Source organism: Anabrus simplex, chromosome 2, assembly GCF_040414725.1.
Source record: "Anabrus simplex isolate iqAnaSimp1 chromosome 2, ASM4041472v1, whole genome shotgun sequence".
Lineage (NCBI taxonomy): Eukaryota > Metazoa > Arthropoda > Insecta > Orthoptera > Tettigoniidae > Anabrus > Anabrus simplex.
This window is the reverse complement of record NC_090266.1, coordinates 973,230,088-973,245,939: the sequence shown is the minus strand read 5'-3', so window position 1 is coordinate 973,245,939 and position 15,852 is coordinate 973,230,088. Positions and strand designations below refer to the sequence as shown.

The 15,852-nt window shown below is 37.3% G+C and overlaps 1 protein-coding gene across 1 annotated transcript in view; it reads right to left on the bottom strand.

Annotated features, from left to right (window-relative positions):
- dpy (dumpy) overlaps positions 1 to 15,852 on the bottom strand; it is a 562,668-nt gene that overhangs the window by 150,882 nt on the left and 395,934 nt on the right. The window contains 4 exon segments of the mRNA XM_068226068.1: positions 512 to 847; positions 977 to 1,288; positions 2,742 to 3,032; positions 14,875 to 14,884. Coding sequence (XP_068082169.1) covers positions 512 to 847; positions 977 to 1,288; positions 2,742 to 3,032; positions 14,875 to 14,884 — 949 coding nt within the window.

The window sequence follows — 15,852 nt, the reverse complement described above, 5'->3', positions numbered from 1 at the left end:
TGTGTAACAGGTGGAGCTGAAAAGGTAAAATTTATTTGTAAAATTATACTTAATAATAGGTATGTTTTCAAAACTATTCTACATAGATACTAATCTAAAAGGAATACATACTTGGAACTGGCCTGCACTGCACAAAGGCATTACCAGTCATTCTCTCGGGACAGCTGCATATAGGAATGTGATTTACAACATCACAACGAGCACCTTGGCCACAAGTATTAGGACAAGGATCCATGCATTTGTTTCTAATACAAGCTTTGGTCCTATCACAATCTGTACTCAGTACACATTCTGGACGACAACCAGAGTATGGATCTCCTTGATATTCTGGTAGACAAGTACAGATACCATCTCGACATTGAGCATTAGATCCACATGGTGATGGATTGCAAGGATCAGATTCTATTGGTTCAGCAGCTGAAATAACAAACAAAATGTACAGTATTATTTCAAATGAGAGAATGTTTCAGGCTGATTTCAAAATTATGAATCATTGAGGAATATATCTTACCTGGTAGTGGTTTCAGATAACAGTTAGAGAAGGGGTCACCAGTGTATCCATCAGGACAAGTGCATACTGGAATATGGTTCATGACATTACACTGAGCACCTGCACCACATGAACCAGGACATGGGTCACGACACTTCTCCCTCATGCAAGCTTTGTTGCTTGGACATTCAGAGTTAATACTGCATTCTGGTCGACAGTTTGGTGGTATCCCAATATAATTGGATAAGCAAGAGCATGATGGAGAACCACCAATATCTCGGCATTCTGCATTTGGCCCACATGGAGATGGCAGGCATGGATTTACAACAACTGGAGTGGCAGGTTTTGGAGGAGCAGCTAAACAAATATATACAAGTTGTCAGGTTATTTAAAAAATACAAACTAAAATAGAAAATTATAGAAAAGGAGATTATCTTGTTAAGTGCAGCATTAAAGATATATGTGAATTATATAATATAATCTTACGTGGAATTGAATAACATCTGGAAAACGGATCTCCTGTGTATCCTGGTTTGCAAGTGCAAATAGGGCTGTGATTTATTACTTGGCATCGAGTATGTAAGCCACATGGTCCTGGACAAGGATCAACACACTTTTGATTGAGACAGGCCCTGTTCTGTTGACACTCAGAGCTCACAACACACTCAGGTCTACATGCTGGAGGAGTACCAATGTAGGTTGGTAAACAAGAACACACAGCTTGACCATTTATTTCTCGACATTGGCTGTTCGGACCACATGGCGAAGGTTTGCAAGGATCTGTCTTGTCTGCTACAGCTGTAAATAATAGTACTTGTAAGTTGTTGCTGTAGATTAATTTTAGGGGCTTGGAGCATGCTTGGCTACCAGTTTCAATGGGAATGTCATAAATCAATGTTAGCCATAAAAAATTTATGTTCAGTTATGTTTCTGTAATACTTACGTTCATGAATTTGTAAGGTGCAGAATCTGAAAGGATCTCCAGTGTAGCCTGCACGACATGTGCACAAAGGCAGGTGATTAACCACCTGACAATCAGCATTTTGTCCACATGTACCTGGGCAAGGATCTTGACATTTATTACGGATACATGCTCTGTTAGGAGCACAATCTGTATTCAGTACACATTCTGGTCTACAGCCTTCATATGGATTACCAATGTATTCAGGAAGACAAGTGCATGAACCTGCTCCATTCTGCTCTCGGCACACAGCATTTGATCCACAGGGAGAAGGTGTACAAGGAGTAGGTTTTTCTTCAGGTTGTGTCACTGCACAATACAGATCCAAATTAGATACATTTGTTTTCTTGTCCTTCTAAAGCATAATACATGGATATATATTCAAATACTTACTTTGCTGAACAATGCATTGGGTAAAAGGATCCCCAGTGTAACCAGCAGCACACACACATGTGGGGGCATGACTCACTACCCTACATTCAGCATTAGCTCCACAAGAACCAGGACAAGGATCCTTACATTTCTGCCTGATGCAAGCCAGGTGACTGGCACACTCACTGTTGCTCACACACTCAGGGCGACAATTGGGTGGAGTCCCTTTGTACTCAGGTAGACAAGAACATGATGGAGAGTCTCCAGATACTTTACACTGAGCATTAGGTCCACATGGTGATGGCTGACATGGGTTCACCGGGACAGGTGGTGTTTCAGCTACAATATACAGTTATATAACATGTAAAGATAGAAATGTAAAATATTATATAAATTTAACCATGATTATTTAAAATATTAACTGTTACTTAATATTCTAGCAATAATATCCAGAATTACTTTCTAGCATTGCCTTGAAATATTTTTAAAATACAAATATGTTCATTAGGAAGACTGTAACTACTTACAAATAGGTTGACATCTTATGAAAGGATCGCCTGTATATCGAACTGGGCAACTACAAATGGGATTGTGGTTCACCACTTCACATCGAGCTCCGATGCCACAAGTACCAGGACATGGATTTCTGCATTTTTGGTTGCTACATGCCTCATTTAGAGCACACTCAGAATTCACCATACATTCTGGCCTGCAAGCTGGAGGACTTCCCAAGAAACCAGGTACGCATGAACACACAGACTGTCCATTTATCTCTCGACACTGACTGTTTGGTCCGCATGGTGAAGGATTACATGGTTGTGTAACAGGTGGAGCTGAAGAAGTACGAGTTTATTAGTAATATTTCTTTCATATGAAACACATTCATACAGCAGGTGATAGACTGAAAGTAATACATACGTGGAACAGGTCTGCACTGCACAAAAGCATTTCCAGTCGTGCCTTCAGGACAACTACATATGGGAATATGATTCATTACATCACAGCGTGCACCTTGACCACAAGTATTTGGACAAGGATCCATGCATTTATTTCTAATACAAGCTTTGGTCCTGTCACAATCTGTACTCAGTACACATTCTGGACGACAACCGGAATATGGATCTCCTTGATATTCTGGTAGACAAGTACAGATACCATCTCTGCATTGAGCATTAGATCCACATGGTGATGGATTGCAAGGATCTGTTTCTTGTGCTTCTATTTCTGGAAGTATTATTATTTATTAGTCATGTACCACAGTATGATACAGTTATACTATATCTATGTGCTAGTTGCTGGTTGCCAAATTGTTCTACCTTATAGAGAAAGTAAAAAGAAATATTTTTAAATATATGATGGATCTGCATATTGTAAAATATATCTTGTCTACAGGAATTAGTAATTATTTGTATATAAGGGTATATGAATATTTTTATTTAAAATTTAGGATTGGGCAACAGTGACCTACATGCACTGAAAACCACAGAAAATTACATGTGCTAAAATATCGCTTACAATGTATAATGTCATAAATACAACGTGCGTTCCATAAGTAATGCGACCAATTTTTTTCTGACGCAACTGTACACCGCAGCGTGTTCTAACCTGCTGGGCTACGTAGAGGGGGGTGTTAGCTTCAAACGCTCTTTGTCTCATTCGGCAGTGAGCTGCCGGAGAGTCAGGACGTGCGTTTCCGTCAAGCCCGTTCTCAGTTCATGTAACACGGCACAATGGATCATTCTGTAGAGCAACAGTACGCTATCAAATTTTGCGTTAAACTTGGGAAGTCCGCAACCGAAACGTTTCCATTACTTCAGCAGGACTTTGGGACTGATTGCTTGTCCAAATCACAAGTTTTCTGATGGCACAAGTCGTTCATGGAGGGCCGAGAGGAGATCACCGACGAACCTCGCAGTAGACGGCCATCAACCTCACGAGTCGACGAAAATGTAACGCGTGTGCGCGATTGTTTGAACTCTGACAGACGGCTGAGCCTTCAATTGATAGCACAAACTCTAAACATGGCAAAAACAACCGTTTTCTGCATTGTGACTGAAAAGGTGGGTCTAGCGCTGCCGAAGCGACATCAAGGACACGTGGAAAGTTCGTCACGACAACGCGCCGAGTCACAGCGCCTTCATTGTCAACGACTTCCTGGCCAGGACCAACACCCCATTGGTTTCCCAGCCTCCCTATAGTCCTGACCTGGCTACCGTTAACATTTTTTTTGTTTCCTTATTTAAAAGGGGTCACGATAGGAAAACAATGGGACACGATTGAAAGAATCCAGGCGCATGTTACATCGGCTCTAAAGGACATTCCAGAAAAGGCCTTCCAGGATGCCTTCCAAGCATGGAAACACCGCCTCCAGAAGTGTATCAACGCAAGAGGGTGCTATTTTGAAGATTTTTTAATATTTGTATGAATATATTCAATAAATGATTTTTTATGAATTTGGTCGCATTATTTATGGAATGCACCTTGTAATACCTACTAAGATGTAAACGTTGCAATGAAATTCTTAAATGTATGATTTCTTTGCCTGTATCAGCCAACTGCCTATGTAAGAAGTTTGTCATATGCAGATTTCTGTATGATGCAAACTGGTTCTTGCACTACACTGACCTCAATATCCTTCTCTTCAGTATGGAATGCAGACAAATATATAAAGCCTTACTCTTCAAATGGCTCAGAACTGCTGTTCTATCATACCTTATCATTGGTAGTAACATATACATATGAAATATTCAAACCCTAATGTCGGCAGCCCTTTCTTGTGGTTTCCCGTATATTCACACCAGGCAAATGCTGGGGCTGTACCTTAATTAAGGCCAAAAGTGCTTCCTTCCTATTCCTAGTCCTTTCCATCCCATCATCACCATAAGACCTATCTGTGTTGGTGCAACGTAAAGCAGATAATAAAAAATAAATAGTATTTTCAACTTCCATCTCTTCCAATACAGAAAATGAAATTTATTAAAGCATTCAAAGCTGTATTGTAACTGTAAAATAATAATAATCAACATGGTAATGCATCTTTCTATACACTAAGCTCGATTTGTGTAGCCTAGCATTTGTCAAATGCAGCCTATATATCCTTCCTTAATGCAAAGCCTGTGAAAGTAGCCATTATCTATCATTTCACAAGGTTAATAGAGAAACTTTCACAGGTAGTTCAACGGTACAGAAATAGATCAGAAAGTCTCATAAAAGATTTGAACATATGAATAATACCATAATGCGATCACAATACAAAGAAAGGGAAAGGTATATTAATTCACTATGCTCAAATTATTAAAGTATATAAATAAATAGAAATGCTATTAATACAATTCATCCAAATATGAAACGTGCAAAATTAAGTACTGCATGACTTATTTAACTGCCTGCTATGCTAGAACAATGACATTTTAAAAGTAAGATATTATGTAAGAACGGACATTAAGGATGGGAAAATAACCATAGTCACAGTGTATATTCCAGAAGCATAATTTTTCAGTTATAACATTTGGACATCATGTGAAGTGCCTCCCATATGACAAAGATTAATCTTACAAGGGAACTATTGATACAGTCACATCAAAACCGACAATGCAATTTCGCTGAGAGGATGAGGAGACCATAAGATAGTGATGTACAAAAATTTAGCTGCCATTTCGAACTGGAAGGTGTCAAAATCTTGGTACAAAATTTGTGTGACAACACAGTGTAACTGGACAACCCTTGCATCTTGCTGGCTGGTGTGGTACACAGTGGAGTGGAGTTGCAGTTGTGCTGGAGAGAGAGAACGAACTGGCAGGTTATCATGCGCCAAGATCACTTTATTGTTAGAGAATGAATATGAAACATAAATGAAGTGTGTTAATTGCATGATGAAAACAAATAATTTTGGCATAATGCACAATAAATATGCACTTTAAGGACACATTGTCCTTCACAGTTTACCTTACTTGTATGAAGGCAATATTTCACAGGCACTTCGAACTCAGGAGGTCTCTCTCTTATGTAATTGGTTGCGAAGCAAGAATATTTAATGTCCTTGAACCGTGGGGAAGAAAATTGAAAATGAACGAAGGATTGCATTTCCAGTATGCTGTTTCTCTGATAAATTTCAAAAGTCTTCACAAACTGGCACAATGTCTGTTCAACGGCAATACAAAGCCTTCCATTGCCAGAAGAAATCTTATCCAAGGGCCGGGAGGAATCCGAAGAATTTCTATACTGTTGCCGGGAGGAATGTCTTCAAGACAGCTTTTATCACTAGGAATCTAGGAATCTAACAGTAGCAAATACTTCTCTTCCGCAAATGAGAAGATAGATTCTTTAAACCAATATTTTAATTTCTTTTCCCCCATTTTTCCTAATTTTGTGGCTGTTACAATTATATTTTCGGCATGAAATTTTTTTTTTTAAATTCTCAGACCGAAAGTTTCAGTTGGCTCCCATAGTAGGTACAATGGATAATTTCAGGAAAAGAGTACCGGCCATACTAATTGTAGGCATAATTGTGTATGAATGGGTGAATGCACTAACTGATTGAGCAACTGTTTCTGTACGTTTCTCACCAACAAACGATAGAGTTGTTTTTGCTTTCATTTTGCGTATGAAACCACTCTGATTTGTACTGCAGTGTTCTCCCCAGAAATTTTCATCGGCCAGGTGGCAGGAATGAGTAGCCAGGTGGGGAATACTATGGAAGAAATGAATAAGATAAAATTTTAATTTATTCCACTCAGGGCATTCACAATAATAATATGGCCTCAGCTATCATGTGCAAACATTTTAATTTGACGCAATTTGGCTGCTTGCTTGTCAATTTTGACGTTCCGTTTTACTCTAGGCCCACTAGATGGCAGAGTTAACCAAATCTCTCTTGGGCGTCTAAGGTTGAGTTTTAGTGAATTTTGTCGGGTAAACACTAACTCCAATGCTGACATTGTTACATGGAGAGTCGCCCTTCAAAAATCCCACTACCTCTCCCGGGTTCGAACCCGCTATCTCTACCACTGATCCACAGAGGGCATGAACAGTAATATGAGACAGGTAAGCAATTTTAGTGTTATTATCACGAATAAGTGTTCTAGTGTTCTACTGCTCCTTCATAATCGGACATTAGGGCTTACCATACGGGTTTATGACGTCATGAGGAATTGAATGCTAACGTGCGATTCCACGCTAATCTAGGCACCGCTCATGCATGACACTTCGTTATAGTTAAGCTAAACATTTATACTCCGATGTAACTGATGCAATTATGCTAACAATAGTGTATATTTATCATTTAAATAAACAGATTTACAGAATTTACATTTTAATTTGAAGCACGCAATGATACAAATATGTATTAATATTACGTAACTACATGTATCTAGGTTATGTTTGCCGGGCGGACTGAAAAAACGGCACTAAAATGGTCCTAGGGAGAACACTGTACTGTATATTGAAGAAGGAGTGTAGTCTAAAAATTGCTCTGTAGCTGCTTCCACAAATTTCTTTGTAACTTTATCCTTTTCCTCTTCTTCTTGCAGGTATGCACAAATTTTGTGATTTTTACCATTTTTATTCCGTACTTTTTCTTGAAACAAATCAACCAACTAGTAGATGTGATGAAATTAGTTTGTCCCATTGAAATCTCTCTTGAAATTTCCAAGGCCTACAGTTGTAGATCTTCAACGCAATCATTCCGTTTCAGCCTTCTTGATTCTGCAAAGTGAGAAAATATTTTTGTATGCATCAATTTCCTGTGTTCAACGAGACTTACTGATATAGATTCTAATAGGTTCTTCTATCTGTACAGTTGTCAGAGTGATATCACCTTCCGACGACTTTTGTAAACAGTGATTAATGAAAACCACTTCTTAACCCCCCCTTATTTAACCATACATTTACAGCTTTCCTCTTGTACGCAATATCTACAGTTTGTTTCACTTTCTTCTGTGGACTGGAAGCATAGCCTGAATTAGCAGATTTGTTAGAGGACTGCGTTCTCTTCACTGGATTGACGGAAGTCAGACTTAGGGCTTGAACTCCGATCCGTAATATCTCCCATGCCTGGCAATGGTGTTCTACCTTCTCTTTCAAGTAATGCAGATGAGATGTCGCTGCTACTACTATCACTTTCACTGTCACTATTTTCGCTCCAGATATGAGTCCAAAAAATGCTGGCACCTATGGGATGATTTTCAATTAGTTCGATCGCATGTCGACCCATCTCCCTTTCTTCCAATGTTATTTCACAGGTAGAGGAGAAACCTATTTCACGGAAATAACATAATGCATACTCTTAAACATTACCCAGATTCATGACTACTCTCTCAAAGGAACACGAGTAAACTGCCTGGCATGGAAAGCTCAATGTAATATGCTCGCTTCAGCTGGTCACCTGACCTGTCTACGTCCAGCTATAGACTAAAGCATGCAATCCTACCAGACATTTCCGTGTTGATTTCAGGACCTTACAGCCCAAAATGGCAGCTAAATTTTTGTACATTGTTTCCTTATGGTCCCCTCATCCTCTCTGCTAGATATCATTGTTGGTTTCGATAAGAAAGTATCGATAGTTAATAATAAAGTTAATGGCTTTAAGTCCCACTATCTACTTGTACCGTTTTTAGAGACACCGAGGTGCCAGAATTTAGTCACATAAGAGTTCTGTTACGTGCCAGTAAATCTACCGACATGAGGCAGACGTATTTGAGCACCTTTAAATACTACCGGACTGAGGCCAGGTTTGAACCTGCCAAGTTGGGGTCTGAAGGCCAGCACCTCAACTATCTGAGCCACTCAGCCCGGCAAATCGATAGTTCCCTTGTTAGCAAGCTATTTTGCTAAATTTCGTATTTGCTTACAAGGATATTTCATTAAGAAAGGAAGTAGAATAATTCACCCTGCCATTAAATTTGAGTTTTGGAAGGAAAATTTCTAGCTCTCTCTCTCTCTCTCTCTCTCTCTCTCTTACATTAAAGAATGCTGCGTACCTCTTCACTACAGAACTGACAGTTCTCTTTTCCTGAATAGGCAAAGTTTAAGAGGTATAAGGAAGTGGTGGACTGTTTGCTCACTTGATCTATCAATCAACTGATTGATTATGTTTAGATTTATAAGTTCAACATGAAGTTCATCAGTAGGATGGAAAATTACCTAAGGCTGAAAAATTAGGGAAATATAATAGAGGACATTTCACTTTAGCTGTAAAATTGTACAGCTTCTCCTTCTCAGAGCCTACCAACATAAATTTATGTATAGTCAATAGCTAGAAGCACTTAAGCCTGTCTTGAAAATCTACCTTACAGCCAGACAAAGCTACATCTCATTTACAGGAAAACATTTCTGATAAAGGTGCCTGTACAAGCCATATGAGTGCAGAATTCATAAGGCAAATAGGGATTTAAACTCTGGTCATACAATGAGGAAGAACGTCCTGACACAAATCATGGATATCTACTGTAAGTCTGGCAATGAGCTACTTCTATTCCCATCTGTCACACCAATGTTGTGACTTGAAATACCTTTATACCTGTTTTATGTCTGTCAAGAAAACTGAGGAAACTAGCCCAACTTATACCTGAAATCTTATTTCTCTTTTTCACTGAATGTAATTGGGTATTGCAGGTGAATACAAGACGATCTGCTCTACAGAATACTTAGAAATCTGATGCATCATGACCTTATCCCTGCTCGTTATACTTCGTTCATAGCAGACTTTTACTATTTTAAGATAGTTTGCTTAAATGGAAGCCATTTTCTTTTCAATTTCAAATTAGTTAACATATAACTTTGAAGTTTTCTGGTCTGTTTTTCAAGGTAGACATGATGAGAAAAAGAGGAAGATCATGCACGTACCAATACTGCATACCATCCTACTGGCTTATACTGAGGTCTCTCATCAGCATCATCATATAAGTAGCTTACATTGAGGCCTCAGCTGTCATATATCTTACGATCTTACTATAACAGTCTGGTCTTAGAATGAGGGTTAATGATCTAATGCAGATATCTTGTTAGTTATCCATTCATTCATTAAAACCTACCCTCATAACCCCCATAACTAAGCATGGCAATTCACGCTCCAGGATATCATTGGAAAGCTGCACTATTTGGAGGCCTGAAAGTGTCTATTCTGAATGCAATTTGTTAACAACTGGATTTATCGACAATAACTTGAGTGCTAGGATAATTCCTATTCCAAGTCAAGGGTAATCTGTCCTAATCCTAGGTGCTTTTACACTATCTTATCAAAAATATTTGTACACGTACCAAAAACTGTTATGATTTTGTCCAGTAACAGGAAAAAGTATGGGGTGTGCTCTTTTATCTTCATGACATTTTTGGAGAGACATTAACACCAAATGTTTGTACAGTTCTGTAGGAATATTAGTAAAAAAAAAAAAAGTAAGCTTGCAGTTCTACGTGAGACTTGATATCATAATCATGGCCACGTCACACTCAGTCTTATGTGAATTCGAACCGAAGGAACATGACTTATCATTTCATCCTAAATGTGTTCCATTGGATTCAAGTCAGGATTTTGAGCCAGTCAGTTCATTTCTAGAACCTTAACATTTGAAAACCATGCTTGCTTTATGGCAAGGAACACTGTTACATAAATTAAAAACAACAGTTAACAATGCATTGGTCCTATATTATAGACAATGTATGATGGGTATAATATCCGTGTACCCTTGCACATTCCAAGACTAGGTACACAACAGATAGGGAATTTGTCACCGTGTCGACTGCCCTAAATGGAGATCAGTGGTGATTGATTTTTTCCACAGTGCCAAACCTATTCCATTGAAATCACTACCATACAGAAAAACCACCAAGCTTTACTACTGACACAAAAAATGACAGTGGGTACCATTCTTCAGAAATTCACCAGGCCCAAATTTACACCCATCAGGCTGTCACATTGTATTGCATGTTTTATTACATCAAATCAGACTTTTTCCAGCAAACTGTCTGGTTATTACTCTTTAGAGTACACCAAATAGTGTTTCGTGTTCATCAGAGAAATGTATGGTCCATGGGCAGCTGTTTGACCATGGAACTCTATGAACTCTTCACATACAGTAATGATGCTGGCTGATCTTTTGCTAGCACTGTGGCATTCCCATGTCATAATCACATGACAAACAGTCAATTAGAGAAATATTAAATGGTTATTTCTAAAAGATTTATTAGGCAAATGGCAATATGTGACCAGACTGTGTTCAGTCATCAAGTTCCGCTGACACATCTACTCCGCTGTTACACCTAATGTCAGAGACACTAAATTCTACCACATCCATTAATAATGGCAAAGTGTACAAAGCATTTGATAAAGGAAATATTTTGTCATAACTTGATAGTTATGAAACTAGTACAAAGAATCACACTGAAGAAGTGGATGAAAATGGTAACATTTTTAACTGTACCATAGAGTGAATAAATTTCTGTAGGGTTCATGCTCTGGATCTTCTGAATTACTCTACATTCTACTTAGCTCAGAACCTATGGGTCACCATTGTTAAATGTTTCATAAGCTTTTCAATTATTTGGGCCTGTTCCAAATAGAGGGAAGTGCACAAAATTATGTATGACTTGCTGTTGTACCTGTCAGTGATACGGTAGTTTTTGTATAATTGCATCAGTAATGCCATATAATTTGAAATAAGTGGTAGCAGAAGAGACAAAGCACACCTCAACTAACAACAATAGTCGGTCAGTGTAATGTTACTGTTGATAAAACATTCGAGATCTGGGCTTCCAACCCCATCTTTTAGGATTCCTTTTGCCCTCCTTCTTCAAGTGACCGTTCCTTCATATTTTTCTTCTCATTTCAATAGTCTTCTTCATTATCTTCCTGTTCAATAAGGCATAGTTACCATATGGTGTATCAGCTTATTAGAAACCATCCCAATAAACAGCACAATTGCCAGCTTGTTGATTAGCCATTGTTTGTGCACTCAAAACGGTCAGCTGCTGCATTTTCATTGTGATACAATAGAAATTTCATAGTAAAACTGTATAATTTTGTGTCTGAGTGATTCAGTTAGTGTAATGAATATTGTGTAATAGATGTGTGTAGAAGAAATCAAGATTAGTGATATACACTAGCAACATACCTGTGCTTTCCAACGGTTTTAAACTGAAATTTATTATTCAAAGTTTTACATTTTGGAGAGTCCACTGTCAGCTGAGCCTGTAAAATACGCCCTCAGTTTGTACGTCAAACAGTTTTGGGGGAATGATTATTTATTTTCTGATCTAACACTCATTTGAACCCCATATGGAAGAACTTGAATGTTTTAAACCCTATCTTATTTAACATCTAGGATGTAAAAGCAACCATCCTGTGAAATTTTGATTTTGTACGTTGAACGGTAATAAAGGAATGAATACTTTTTCAAGGGGTGAATGTTTTTAAATATTTATTAACATATAGGATATAGAAGACCTCCCTTCATAAAAAAATAATAAGTTCATGCCTGAAACAGTTTTGGAAGAATGGATATTGAGTTTTTGAGAGTCGACTACCATCTAAACGCCTTCGGGGAGAAATATTTTGAAGTATACGATATTTTACACCTAGGACTGAAAAAGGGGTTGAATTCTTTTTATGAGGATACTTATATCTCAAAAACTGAAAAAGGGGTTAAATTCAACTCAATTTTTACAACTTTGTACGTCAAACGGTTTTGGAGGCATGAATGATTCCGTTTACAGAGCTAACCTCATTTAACATCTTAGGGGTGGAACGTTAAAAAATACTTCTTATTTCACATATAGGATTTAAAATATAGACCACTATTTGGAATTTTGTTTTCGTACGTTAAACCGTTTTGGAGGAAGGAATGATTTTTTAAAATATCTTAACCCCCATTTAACTCTCTGAGTGGTTAAATTTGTTTCAAACCTTCTGTTATTTAACAACTAGGATATCATTTGAAATTTTAAGTTCATAATTCAAACGGTTTCATATACATTAATATTTTTGTCATCATTCCTCACCCCCTATCAAAACATCCTTAGGGATGTATTGTTTTAAGTCCACTTCTTATTTGTGTCCTCATAGAAAGAATTCAACTCCTTTTACATCTCGCTTAAATTGATTCCACTCCCCCCCTGCCCCCGCTACATAATAGGTGTGTATTTATTTTTCAAGGAGATTCCAAATACCAATTTTCTCATCTGTAACATCCTTCACAAGATATAAGTATCCTAAAAAAATTCAACTCATTTTTCAAATTCATTTCTTCCCCTCCCCCCCACTTAATCAGATTTTCTATTAAACAAAGGAATATGTATTCTTTATTTTTAAAAGAGATTCCACATACAAATTTCCATGTCTGTTTTTGAGTTATAAGTATCCTCATAAAGAGAATTCAACCCCTGTTTGTCATTTTTACAACTCCCAACCCTTAAGTGTTTATTTTCTGAAACAAAAAAATATGTTACTTTACTTTTAAAAGATTTAAAATACCAATTTTCTCATCCGTAATATGTTAAGTTTTTGAGATATACTGCAGATATGCTCATTTTATAGTGCTTATATTATGTTATTTTGTTGCTAGTTTGTAATGGTAGTTTGAAGATAAGATTCTGAATATTTTTCTCAGATGTACACTTTTAATGAAGTGTGGTTAAGTGTAAGAGAGGACCATGAGTCCTAACTTTGCCACTACAAATAAAGGCAAATATAATATTATAATCACTTTAAAAATTCACACCCTGTAACACTTCCCCTTAAGTGGACTTCCAGAAAACTAATTATGCATGTTCCTTTACTTTTACAGAAGATTCCAAATACCAATTTTCATGCCTGTAACATCTTCAGTATTTGATATATAGGTATCCTCATAAAAATAATTCAACACTTTCTTCACTTCTTTTAAGAGGATTTTCCAAAAACAAAAAAATGTATGTTTATTTGTAAAGAAGATTGCAAATACAAATTTTTATGTCTGTAACATCTTAGATTTTTGAGATATAAGTATCTTCATAAAAATAATTCAACCCCTTTTTCAGTCCTTACGTGAATTTTCTGGAAACAAAAAAAAGGGTTTCTTTATTTTTAAAGAAGATTCCAAATACCAATTTTCACATCTGTAATATCCTCAGTTTTGCAGATACCAGTATCATAATATAAAATAATTCAACCCCGCTTTCAGTCATTTTTACCCATTTAAGTGCTTTTTCCAAAAACAAAAAAAATGTTACTTTATTTTTAAAAGAGATTAAAAATAAAAATACATCTGTAATGTTTATTTTTTCAGATATACTGTAGATATGCTCATTTTTAAAATTTACCCCCTTTAACACTCCCCCTTGTGTGGATTTTCAGAAAACAAATTATGCATATTCCTTTACTTTTACAGGAAATTCCCAATATTAATTTTCACGTCTGTAACATGTTACATTTTTGAGTTATATTGTGGATATACTCATTTTAATAATTCACCCCTTTTGTCATTCCTTTTTATCCCTTCTTAGGTACATTTTCCACAAACAAAGGAATATGCATTTCTTTATTTTTAAAGGAGATTCCAAATGCCAATTTTCATGACTGTAACATCTTCAGTTTTTCAGATATAATTATCCTCATAAAAGGTATTCAACCCACTTTTCACCTTTTTTCACCCTCCTGAAGAGGATTTTCTGAAAACAAAAAGTACCTGTTCCCTTATTTTTAAAGGAGATTCCAAATTCCAATTTTCACATCTTTAAACTGTTAAGGTTTTGAGATGTAGATAAATTCATTTAAAAAATTCACCCCCCTTTTCACCCCCTTAGCGATGGAATATTAAAAAACCTCCCTTAGCGAGCACGTACACTGTAATATAGATGTATCCTCAAAAATGTCATTTCTTTACATCCAGCAGTTTTGGCTCGGTGATGATGAATCAGTCAGTCAGTCAGTCAGTCAGTCAGTCAGTCAGTCAGGACATGCATTTTAATAATAATAGTGTTATTTGCTTTATGCCCCACTAATTACTTTTATGGTTTTCGGAGACACTGAGGTGCCGGAAATTAGTCCCGCAGGAGTTCATTTACGTGCCGGTAAATCTACCAACAGGAGGCTGACGTATTTGAGCACCTTCAAATACCACCAGACTGAGCCAGGATAGAACCTGCCACGTTGGGGTCAGAAAGCCAGCGCCTCTACCATCTGAGCCACTCAGCCTGGTGACATGTATTTTATATATACATACATACACACATACATTATCATTATAGACTGTTATGCCTTTCAGTGTTCAGTCTGCAAGCCTCTGAGAATTTACTAAACGTCGCCACAATCCTCGATTTGCAACTAGTGTTGTGGCCTCATTTAGTTCTATACCTCTTATCTTTAAATTGTTAGAAACAGAGTCTAACCATCGTCGTCTTGGTCTCCCTCTACTTCTCTTACCCTCCATAACAGAGTCCATTATTCTCCTAGGTAACCTATCCTCCTCCATTCGCCTCACATTACCCCACCACCGAAGCCGGTTTATGCGTACAGCTTCATCCATCGAGTTCATTCCTAAATTAGCCTTTATCTCCTCATTCCGAGTACCCTCCTGCCATTGTTCCCGCCTGTTTGTACCAGCAATCATTCTCGCTACTTTCATATCTGTTATTTCTAACTTATGAATAAGATATCCTGAGTCCACCCAGCTTTCGCTCCCGTAAAGCAAAGTTGGTCTGAAAACAGACCGATGTAAAGATAGTTTCGTCTGGGAGCTGACTTCCTTCTTACAGAATACTGCTGATCGCAACTGCGAGCTCACTGCATTAGCTTTACTACACCTTGATTCAATCTCACTTACTATATTACCATCCTGGGAGAACACACAACCTAAATACTTGAAATTATCGACCTGTTCTAGCTTTGTATCACCAATTTGACATTCAATTCTGTTGAATTTCTTACCTACTGACATCAATTTAGTCTTTGAGAGGCTAATTTTCATACCATACTCATTGCACCTATTTTCAAGTTCCAAGATATTAGATTGCAGGCTTTCAGCACAGTCTGCCATTAAGACCAAGTCGTCAGCATAGG